The sequence below is a fragment of the Anabrus simplex genome, chromosome 3, assembly GCF_040414725.1.
Source record: "Anabrus simplex isolate iqAnaSimp1 chromosome 3, ASM4041472v1, whole genome shotgun sequence".
Lineage (NCBI taxonomy): Eukaryota > Metazoa > Arthropoda > Insecta > Orthoptera > Tettigoniidae > Anabrus > Anabrus simplex.
In genome coordinates, this window is record NC_090267.1 from 427508036 (window position 1) to 427520364 (window position 12329).

At 39.4% G+C, this 12329-nt stretch overlaps 1 protein-coding gene across 5 annotated transcripts in view; it reads left to right on the forward strand.

The window, feature by feature from the left end:
- LOC136866455 (peptidyl-prolyl cis-trans isomerase FKBP4) overlaps nucleotides 1–12329 on the forward strand; it is a 184173-nt gene that overhangs the window by 155103 nt on the left and 16741 nt on the right. The window contains exon 9 of one of the 5 annotated variants that reach the window (XM_067143418.1): nucleotides 7398–7790. The exons of the other annotated variants lie outside the window; for them this stretch is intronic. Coding sequence (XP_066999519.1) covers nucleotides 7398–7400 — 3 coding nt within the window. The 3' untranslated portion in view covers nucleotides 7401–7790. Of the gene's footprint in view, nucleotides 1–7397; nucleotides 7791–12329 lie in introns of those variants that run through there. 5 annotated transcript variants of the gene reach the window in all.

Below are 12329 nucleotides of genomic sequence, written 5' to 3' on the forward strand. Positions count from 1 at the left end.
ACAACAGGGTGCGATTAAATGACATCAGTTCCTTCTCTAAAATGGTATGGGTAGAACAGGAAGGAGAAAGTGTTGAGGAACGGTCAGAGGCAGGCCGTGTCCTTCCAGACGTATGTTCCGGTGAAAGGGCTGTGAAGGGAGAGTGAGGGGGGGGGTCTCTCCTACAGAGGAGTGGTGAGGGAGGGAGCAAGGAGGGGGGACTTTCAATAGCACTTCTCAACTCAAGCATGCTAAAGGAATGTAAAACATGCGGCTTACCTTAATTTCCTCGTACATACAATGGCCAGCTGATTCACACACACACACAACTATGCACTAAATTAAAAATAAGTAAACTACACAGAATGCACATTGTTCATATGTTGCTTTCACCATATTGCCTGATTAATGATTGTAATTCCGCGAGTGAGTTCACTTGGAATTTCTTGCCGGATACATGGATGATTATCCTTCCATCTTGGCTGTATGTGTTGCGTAGTCCAAAAGTGTCTCGTGCCTTATTCAAAATGTCCTTTCTCAGCCTAGTGAGGGATTCAGTTATAAGTAGTTTGGAGCCTTTCAGCTGTCGCTTAGCGCGCCAAACTTGATCCCGCTGGTGGTAGCGGAGGAATTTTATTATGATAGGCCGATTACCCTTGGTCACTACGTCCGCAGTCTATCTACGTTGGCATCCCAGTCGATGACAGCGATCGATGGAGTCCATGGACAGTTCGATTTTCAGGTTATCATGGAAACTTTCAATGACCTTTCCATAGATGTCCTCATTAGGCGTCTCACTCACTCCATGCAGAAGGAGACAATTACGCCTACTGTACTGTTCCGCTTCGTCACTCCGAGCCTCCTGAATTTCCAGTCGTTTCTCGACATCTGCGACATTGTCTTTCAGAACAGAGAGTTCAGCACAGATGGAATTTCGAAAAGTTCGGAAGTCCGCTTGGAGCACAGTCAGAACATCGCTGGGGTTGGTAGCACTGCCGGTGGGAGCAGGCATGGCTTCCTCCAGGCGGGCTTGGAATTGAGCCATTTGCTTTTCGAAGCCTGTAATTCTTTCCTTCACTTCTTTGAGGGTCATAGTTATACACACGAGTTTGTATCCTAAACTTTCGAATTACACTCACTCGTGATTACGACTTGCTAGTTGTCTTGCGATATAGGCAGGTAGTTGCGGAGCACACTTACACGCGTCTAGCTCTCAGCGCCATTCATAGTTCGATTGTTAATACTTGTGTTAAGCCACTTAACAGCCGTTGAAATTTCCAAATGACAGCATCTAGAAGATGCAAGTTTGAGGCTTTACTGCTGTATGAAAACTATCTATAAACTGAAGAAGGTATAGGATGACCCATACTAAGAAAAAAGCTACTTTCTAGAGTTGTCAGAAAACATTTTCTAAAATGATACCTAATTACCAAAGCCATAATGAACAAGGTGGAAGAAGAAATAGAAAATAGCCTAGGTTAGAGTCACACACACACACACACACACATACACACACACACACACACACACACCCACACCTAGAAACTAATCAGTTTCTCCAGTGCAGCAGTTTCTTATAATTCTTAGCTATCATGCTTCAGACTGTTCATGTGAACCTCTTCGAAACTCCAGACATCACACCATCAGGTTATCCTTAGCACAAACACTCCATGAGAAGGGATTTCAAGGGCACGAGGAAGTTCATGGCATCGGAGTAAATGACAGCACAAGAAGTATAGAAATAATTGTCATTAAAGGAGGCGGGGAATATTAGACCCCCCAGTAAGATTTGAAATGCACTGTGAACAACCAGACGAAGTAGACAGAGGAAAGAAGACTTATATACCTGCCTACAGAGCTGCTGTTATATGAATAAATATGAGCTGGATGTATGAAAAAATATAAGCTGGATAATGTAGAAGTGAGGGGTCTCACGTTCTGTTTAAGAGGGACACTCCCTATGAAGACGGGAGAGCTGATTGTACAGACACAGATCTTATGGCGACGATGGGATAGGAAAAGGCTAGAAGTGGGAAGGAAATGATTGTGGCCTCATTTAAGGTACAGCCCCAGCCAGCATTTGCCTGGTGTGAAAATGGGAAACCATGGAAAACAATCTTCAGAGCTGCCAACAGTGGAGTGTGAACCCTCTATCGCCTGGATGCGATCTCACAGCTACCAAGAAACAAAAAACTCTCATTGCCAAATGCATTCAGAAATCTCAAGGAAACATGGTAATTTGTCTTTGACAATAGTTTCGTAATAATGTTGGAAATGTGTTCGTGAAACAGGGGACTTTTAACCAAAGTGTTAAATTAATAACAGTTGTTAGTTAACGTTTGTTAGGTAAAATTTAACATAGAGTTGAAGGAACTGGGCCATAGAAGAATAGTTCTTTCAATGAGCTAGAATCAGCCCACTCACATATACAGTAGACTATGTGAGAAAAGTTTTAGGTACTGAGGGGTACATACAATATTATGTTGAGACACAATGATAACATTGTCTTATAGCATTCCTCAGTTCAATTGACTTAACCACATTTGATTCAGAGGATTACACCGTGCGGTTAGAGGCGTGTAGCTGTGAGCTTGCATTCGGGAAATAGTGAGTTTGAACCCCACTGTCAGCAGCCCTTAAGATGATTTTCCATTTCCAAACCAGGCAAATGCTGGAGCTGTACCTTAAGGCCATGGCCACTTCATTCCCACTCCTAGCCTTTTCCTATCCCATCATCGCCATAAGGCCTATCTGTATCAGTGTGATGTAAAAAAAAAAGCAACTTGTAAATGAAGTAGTATTGGAATGATAAGTCTGACATATTCTGTTGATTCTATAATCGTTTTTCTTATTACTAAGAAGGAAGGTATTAGCAGACTGTCATATAATTATATACATACATTATCATTATAAACTCTTATGCCTTTCAGCGTTCAGTCTGCAAGCCTCTGTGAATTTAATAAACGTTGCCACAATCCTCGATTTGCAACTAGTATTATGGCCACATTTAGTTCTATACCTCTTATCTTTAAATCGTTAGAAACAGAGTCTAACCATCGTTGCTCTGGTCTACCTCTACTTCTCTTACCCTCCATAGCAGAGTCCATTATTCTCCTAGGAAACCTATCCCCCTCCATTCATCTCACGTGACCCCACCACCGAAGTCTATTTATGCATACAGCTTCATCCATAGAGTTCATTCCTAAATTAGCCTTTATCTACTCATTCCAAGTACCCTCCTGCCATTGTCCCCACCAGTTTGTACCAGCAATCATTCTTGCTACTTTCATGTCTGTTACTTCTAACTTATGAATAAGATATCCTGAGTCCACCCAGCTTTCGCTCCCGTAAAGCAAAGTTGCTCTGAAAACAGACCTATGTAAAGATAGTTTTGTCTGGGAGCTCACTTCTTTCTTACAGATACTGTTGATCGCAACTGCAAGCTCACTGCATTAGCTTTACGACACCTTGATTCAATCTCACCATATTGCCATCCTGGGAGAACACACAACCTAAATACAGTAGAAGTCCGTTATAGCGAGAATTAATAACGGCGAAAATTTTACTCGCTATAACGGATTGTCGTTATATCCGATTTTTGTATAAAAGTCGGAAAACCATTCATGCACTTTAAAACCGGTATGAAACGGCAATCAGTTTGCTCAAAACTTGCGTTTCCGTAGATGATATCCACACTACGGCTTACTTGTTTGTTATTTTTCGTAATCCGATACTACGTGAAAGTGTATGTTTAATTTCATTCTGAAAAAAATATAGTACCGGTACCGTATATCTCCGAATCCAAGATGAACCCCACTTTTTCCTTCAAAAAATTTAAATCAGGCTCAAAAAGAAGTTTGTAAAATCATATGAATGTCTTGTCTTACAGTAGGCCTACGCATTTTGTTTGACTATTTTTAGACGCCGAACATTGACTTTCGTCACGCCGTATTTCTTTACTTTTGGCGGCTGCACAATTATTTATTTCCGCGGGTTTAAGGACCATTAATTCAACATTGGCATCATAATACCGAAGAGAACTCGTTGAAAATTTTCCGGCAATACCTATTCCATGCGTCTCTACAATACAACGATCCATCAGGAAATTATTCTTGCCGTCTGTAAAACTGTTACTTTTACGCAGCGTCAGATATAACCGGCTGCCGCTACACGCACATCTCGCTTGTCGGGTTCGGCCAAATTCAGCGGCTAGCGATGTATTGGCCTAATCGCGAACGTTGAAAGTCAGCGAACGAGTTGGCCATTCCGCCCTTGCGTTTTTCGTGCACATACCTCACAATTTCATCTTCGACTTCTTTAAAGCGTCCTTGTTGCGGACTACTGAATGTATTTTTTGTACAGTAAGCATTTTTTTAGCTCTGTCTTCACGCTAACGCCAAATATTGGCTTTAGTTAGGCCTATGCCGTATTTGCTTGCGGCTGCACAATTATTCTACATTATCGTGTGTTTAATAAATGTTAACTTATAATTGGCATCATAATATCAACTAGAACCCGTTGAAAATTTGCCGGCAATACCTTTTCCACGTATGTTTACAATACGACTATCCATCACGAAAAGATTCCTGCTGTCTATAAACCTTAATTTTACTAAGCGTCAAGTACAATAGACGCGTTATGACTCTGCCACTGAGTAGCCATGGCTTTTCTAAGAATTCGAAGGGTCGCACGCTTTGATGCCATTCTGCAGATTTGAGAAACACAGGCTCTGTACAACAGGTTGTCGCGGCTAGCGATGTGTAGTAAAGAGGCGGTCGTTTGTCAACGAGTTCTGTGCGCGTGTGAAAAGAAGCAGCGTGGTTACCGCGGTAGTTGCCAGTGGTAACAATTAACTAATTGTTAGGCCACGAATGCAACAACCCTTGAGTTTTCGCATGAGATTCTGAGAAAAACAAGTCTTGGATTCGGAGAAATACGGTATCATTCCAGAGACTTCTTCAAGCAGCGTCACCTAACCTAACCGTATATCTAGTCTATCATGAAAACATATTTGAAACCCATGTAGAGAAATAACCTCCTCGCGAAAAATTTACATGTAAATAGCCGTAACTAGACGCGAGAAGATACGAAATATCCTCTGAAATCAGTGATGTACTCTGCCATGTCTTGAGGTGTATCACGTTATTACTTAATTTCCGTATATAACATTAAAATTAAGATATCGTTTACTTCGGTCTTTATTTTTAACGAGTTAACAACTGCTGTCGGCCACGTTATTTACGCATTTATTACGAAAACGTGTTTTCCTCTTTCATTTCGAATTTTCTTTAGAGAACAGCAGTCAATGGGTATTACTAATAAACTCCAACATCACCTTTGAATGTCAACGAGAGAGCTCGCAAATGCACAAAGTGAGAAAACTATACCGTACCGATGATGATCGATAGCATTTTGTTGCAAACGTTTCAGTTTTCTTATTCAAACAGCGTCACGTATCCTAACTTAACCGTACTATACGTATGATAAAAACACACTTCAAGCGCCAGTAGGGAAATTATACCTTTCTCGCTATAAATTTTCATAATAGCCTTTCCGTAATTTAACCAGACGCGACAAAATATAAACTAACCTCTGAAATCAATTAAGCACTCTGCCATATCTCAAGGTGTATCCCATTCTTACTTAATTGCAGTATTTAGCCTCAAAATTAAGTGGCAGTTTAGTCAGCCTTATATTTAACGAGTTAACAACCGTTATCGGACACGTTATTTACGCATTTATTACTAAAGTATGTTCTCTTTCATTTCGAATTTTTTTTACGGAACAACTGTCGACGGATATTACTAATCCACTCCGACATCGCCTTCGAATGTCGACGAGAGAAATCGCTAATGCACATAGCGAGGAAACGATGCCGAAGGTAATCGATCGCATGCAATATCATCGCTGGGGTGCATAAATATCGGTAACGGAAAAAATCGCGCGCGCTTAATCGCTCGTAATAACGGATGCGCCAGTGATAGGGTTCTCGCTGTAACCGAAGGACGATACACAGTTTAAGATAGGAATTTTGAAGGGACAGAAAAGGTCGTCGCTATAACGGAGTTCTCGTTATATGTCGTACTCGCTATAGCGGACTTGTACTGTACTTGAAATTATCGACCTGTTCTAGCTTTGTATCACCAATCTGACATTCTGTTCTGTTGAATTTCTTGCCTACTGACATCAATTTAGTCTTCAAGAGGCTAATTTTCATACCATACTCATTGCACCTATTTTCAAGTTCCAAGATATTAGACTGCAGGCTTTCGGAACAATCTGCCATTAAGACCAAGTCGCCAGCATAGGCCAGACTGCTTACTACATTTCCACCTAACTGAATCCCTCCCTGCCATTTTATACCTTTCAGCAGATGATCCATATAAACTACAAACAGCAAAGGTGAAAGATTACAGCCTTGTCTAACCCCTGTAAGTACCCTGAACCAAGAACTCATTCTACCATCAATTCTCACTGAAGCCCAATTGTCAACATAAATGCCTTTGATTGCTTTTAATAATTTGGGAATCACTGGAGAGGTGGAGGGAATATTTTGAACATCATCTCAATGTAAAAGGAAATCATCCTGGTAACAGCCAAGCTCATGGGGAGGAGGAAAATGATGTTGGTGAAATTATGCTTGAGGAAGTGGAAAGGATGGTAAATAAACTCCATTGTCATAAGGCAGCAGGAATAGATGAAATTAGACCTGAAATGGTGAAGTATAGTGGGAAGACAGGGATGAAATGGCTTCATACAGTAGTAAAATTAGCATGAAGTGTTGGTAAGGTACCTTCAGATTCGGCAAAAGCAGTAATTGCACCTATCTATAAGCAAGGGAACAGGAAGGATTGCAACAACTATCGAGGTATCTCATTGATTAGTATATCAGGCAAAGTATTGACTGGCATCTTGGAAGGGAGGTTGCGGTCAGTCGTTGAGAGGAAGTTCGATGAAAACCAGTGTGGTTTCAGACCACAAGGCTGTCGGGATCAGATTTTCAGTATGCACCAGGTAATTGAAAAATGCTACGAGAAGAATAGGCAGTTGTGTTTATGTTTCGTAGATCTAAAGAAAGCATATAACAAGGTACTGAGGGAAAAGATGTTCGCCATACTGGGAGACTATGGAATTAAAAGATGTTCATATAATTATTTAAAAATAATGTATTCAAACCCCAAAGGTGGTGCAACAAGCTGGTGGTGTTCTTAAAGCAATAATGCAAAGTCACTATGATACATAAAGTTGCATAATTTTTATAGCATAAATATTTAACCGGAACTAATCAGTCATGGAACAGTGTGCCAGAGGTAAAATTGTATAGTTGTTTTTGAAACTGTATATTTTTCAAAATTATGAACTCATTGTATCAATAAATTGATAATAATCATTAATTCATTTTAACGATTTATTTTCAGTGATGCTGCTCAATAACAGCACTGAGGAAACTCAATCTTCATCTATTGAAAGTGGTACATTGCCTCAAAACTTACTTTAACATTTACAATTGAGCACAAGATTTTCCTACTGTTCATGTCAGTAGAGAAAAATGTTTGCAGGCAGGGTTTGTTGGGGACAACAGTATTGCTGGAAGAAAAATTCTAAAAGGTTTCCTGTTTGTCCTACATGTGGTTGCAGTAGAAATATTTAACACACTAGCTATGTGTGTGTGTCCAGTTAAGGGTATTAAGTTGCTCATTTAATTTCATTTGTGGTAAACATTCAGATCTCAATGCACAAACAGTTTTTCTCATCATAATTTAGAAAGGTATGTAGTTCGAGAACTTCAGAAATAAAAATCAATGAACTGATGTCTGTGCCGATTATTGACCTTTCTCCCACCCAAATAGCTTCAGTTAAGAAAATAAAGTTCAATACTGTTAAGTTGCCTATCTTGTGATTGAACTCTACTACAAGACAGTTGAGATTATAAGGATTAGTTTAGAAAACCTTTTGCAGACAAAAGCTTATTGTAATGCAGTATGAACAATTCTGAAAGGTTTTCTGTGACCTTATTGAAGTGAGAACAAAGCTTTTAACAGTTAATTGAAACTAGTTTGAACTTCTTAGTAATAAAATGCATAAGATATTTCTATTAATCCATTCCTCGTTATGAACAACAAATTGTTGTCAAAAAAATGCCCACTGTGCATTATGAATGTAGATTTATTGCAAATTATTTTGATCAAACATGCCTTGTATTTTACTGAATGTGAATGTTTTGGAAAAAAAAATTTTATTTAAATACTAATAAAATATATTTGTATCTTATGTTTACATGTGGAGTTTAGCATTGTATGCCTTGAAACAAATGGATGAAATTGTTGAGACTAGCAGGAGCTACTTGGGGGAGTACTCAAGACACTCAACAGAACCTACAACACTTACATCAAACCTATTATAAAATATGGCAGTGAAGTACTTACTACAGCACTCCAATCAAACATTGATCGCCTTGAGAGGTGTCAGAATAATGCTGTACGAATCATAACAGGCGCAATAAAAACCACGCCTGTAACCGCTTTACAGTTATATACCCACAACTTACCAATAGAAGAAGAGATGAAACAACAAACAGCCAACATATCTCAGCTTACAAAGACCACCCCAAATGACCTGGGCCAAGAAAAAACTTACTAGCCCCAATCATAAAACTCAAAAAGATCGTATAAGTCTCGCCAAAGAATATATTAATAAGAGCAGTCTGCAAATAAAACTTGAACCACTCTGTATGCCAGTCAACTCCATTGAATGTATTCAAGTGACTGCTGATCTTACTTTGCTAGAAGAAGCCTGCAAGAAAGACTGTTCACCACATGATCTAACACAGCTGGCCCTGTGTACAAAAGAAGAAAGATATCTGTCTAATTAATGGCTAAAAATATATATAGATGGCTCACAGGACGAGGAAAACAGAACTGGGGCAGGAATACGTTCATCTCTCTTCTCACTCCACTTCCCAGTAGGCCAAAACAAAACAAATAAAAGCAATTTCCCATGCACTACAACAGTTATTAGGCAGAAACAATGAATACAAAAAAATTTGTTATCCTTACAGATTCAAAAGTAGCCATCCAAGCTGTCTCGTCAAATAATGTCTCAAAATAAAGAAATGAAAGAAATTCTATGTATGATAAAAACCCTCCAAAGACTCCACAAACAGATCTCATTTCAGTGGATTCCTTCTCATGTTGAAATAACAGGTAATGAAGAGGCAGTCAAATTAGCCAAAAAAAAAATAACCCCACTACAACAACCTGCCAGTCATACTGATTTTATGTCAGCAAAAAGGATTCTGAAAAATACTATTAAAAACAGACAGGAAGAAATGGTAAAGAAAACAGCAGAAACCAAATTATGGAAGGATATTGATGCTATACGAGATCAGTATAAAATAAAGCCAAGAAGAGAAGCTGTAGCCTTCTTCATACTTCACACTGGCTATGACTGTTTTGCAGCTCATCTGAAACGAATAAACATCCTGAGATCCGATAAATGCACACTTTGCCATGACCCTGGAAGCAAAATGGATAAGGAACACCTGCTACATGCAACAAACTTCATGCGGACAGCCAGAACATCAGGAAATCTCACTTAACTATACTGGAAGACAAGAAAGCTGATGGATTAGAATCCGTGCTAGCCATAAGATACAACAGGTTGAAGCACTTTGGGCACGTTTCTGCAGGCAGCGCATGTTGTTCTTGCATCTTTCCTAATGCGTTTCCTGATACAACACACCTCACTGGCTTTTCTTTGGATGGAATCTTGGAGATTACCACTTCAGTTTTTCCCCATAGATGGATATGCATGTGTCTCTTGATATACTAAATTTACACCCCTCAGTATTCTGATTATATTCATCCCTTAAGTTGGGTTTGAAAATAACTACTTTCGTGATAGAATCGGTCTTCCATGTATCTTTCATTCCCCCCCCTAGAGTGACAATTAGATTAAATGAACATTACTCCCGTATCACTCCATAAACACATACATTAGAGGGGGACCTGGCTTCCATTTCTCCCCTCCATAGATTTTTTACATTACCAGCTTTCGGTAGCTCAACCCTGTTAGTTCGGACAGTTTCAGTTGCATTAGTATCTTTATTATGGAGAGTTATAAACAGTTCTGGAAAGCTGTACGAGTTGTCCAGATACACTGTTTTGCCCTGGTTTAGTAGTGGGTACATTAGATGCAGTACAATTGAACCTAAAAGCCCTGAGTCCTGGTCCCCAATGTTGTCTGTACCTTTCCCCATGTAAAATACTGCTATCGTGAAGATATCCAGTTCTACTCTTGTATAAATCAAAACTTTTGATTCTAAACCTGGCCCTTTTCATCCTCATGTACTGCTTCCATCCCAATCGCCCCTTCTACAGTATTAAACTTCCATCTACGGTGACTTTTTTAACCAGGCAATAACTGTTTCTAAATGCATAAATACAGGTTGGATCTTATGCAGTTTGTCATCATTTAGTACGTCAACACTAAAGCGGAGAAATCAAAGTATTGAGGAGAACCTTTCTTCTGTCACACAGTTCTGAAACAAAGGTGTAGACCAGTACATTTCCATTGATAGTTTCTTCACTATACCCATCAATATAATTAGTGACAAAAGGCTTTAAATGTCACATCTAGTCATATGTAAATCCTACTTTTTGGAGTTAATTTTTCCTTTGAGATTATATATTCCCTCACTTTTCCCTGATATAAATTTGTTTCTGTAATTACCAAATTGATTAGCTCGTTATAAAAGAAATGTTTGAAAATTTTGCTAGGTGTATGTTTGAACACCTGCTAAAATGAGGTTTTCTATGCAAGCCATTGTTATATGCACTTCATATGACTCCTGCCTTGACCCTACAGGAACATATTCGCCTCTTTCGCTAATTAAACATCCCTAAACGGATGCTTTCCGTGGCTCTGAGCGAATTTTTTTTTTCTTTTTATTTTTTTTTTTTTCAGAATTTTAATATATTTAACTCTATTTTTCATGCACTAAATTATAACGCAGTTGCATTATTCTTCACCTGTTGGTACTGGAAGGTCGCACTGCATCTGTTGGTTGTAAAGTTGAAGGTTTTTTTTTTTTTAATGTCCTTACATTGAGAACGTTAACAACACAGGTCACTGCAGTTAACATATATACGCTCTACAGTTTTTCTACAAAACACAATACTTTCATGGTTTTTGCAAATGTTGTGAAGTGCAGTACCTCAAAGCATTTATGGGAATGCAAAAAAAGGCTTCTGGCTGCAGATTTTGCAGTAATAATTTCCTTGCATACCCCCCCCCCCCACACACACACACACACACTTTTTTTTCCCCACCTGATGCAAGCTTTGGAACCTTTCTCCCTTCTAGCCGTTAAGCGAGGTAGTCTGTTTAGGTGTTCTTCTGGGGGACCAATAGAGGGCCTTCCCCATTGGATCTTCCCTCTTTTGGTCTGGAAGTCACCTGTTTGAGGACCAGTGACTTAACAAGTCATTGCCTGAACATTTTCTGAGAAATTGGTTCAAAGTTATAAAGATTTTCTGGATCAGGACATAGAGCAGATAGGAGTTGGCAGTGCTTATTTCAAGGAGCCAAGAACATTTTATTATACCACTTTATGGTCCTACGCATGAAGTGGCAAGAGGCTATATGGTGATCACTACAATCAACACCACCCATGTGTTTAGTGTAATCTGTAGTCATATCGGGTTTGTCTGTCGGGGGGCTTGTTTGGGTATTTGGAGGAGGCTGATGTAGCATGACTCTTTGTGGCTAGTGCTGAACATGAAAACTGTCCTATTATCTTTCCATGCCAGATGAAGTTTAGAATCTTTAAGATAAGAAATTATGTCACCTTGTTTCATTTTGCTTAGATTTTTCTTCTAGAGCTTATGTGGCATGTCTTTACAGGATGGCATGCCTGTAGGCCTACCTGTTGTTACTATGTTCATGGATAGGAGTTTCAGTTAATTGTGGTATGGTCGTCTGACAAGAAGTCGCGTGGTGCGAGGGGTAAGCATGGCTGCTGCACATGTGCCAGTCTCAAGACCTGAAAATAAACATCGGTTTTGCCTGCTGTGACTCTTACGAAATGGGGTGCTGTTGTGAAGTTTCAGAGTGGTAGTGCAGTTGTGCTTTAGTTAAAAGTTTACTGTAGCTCCTGCATAATGAACAGTTTAATAAAGAACATGCATCTGTTTCAGAGGGCTCGTACTGTCTATCACGACTAATGCTTGTAGCTTAGTGTAGTATATGTTATTTGTAACATACCTACAAGCTGCCGCGACTTCTCATCAGACGCAGATAGTACACGACAGCCAGAGGACATGTTCTGTTCCTGTCTGTTTCCCATTATT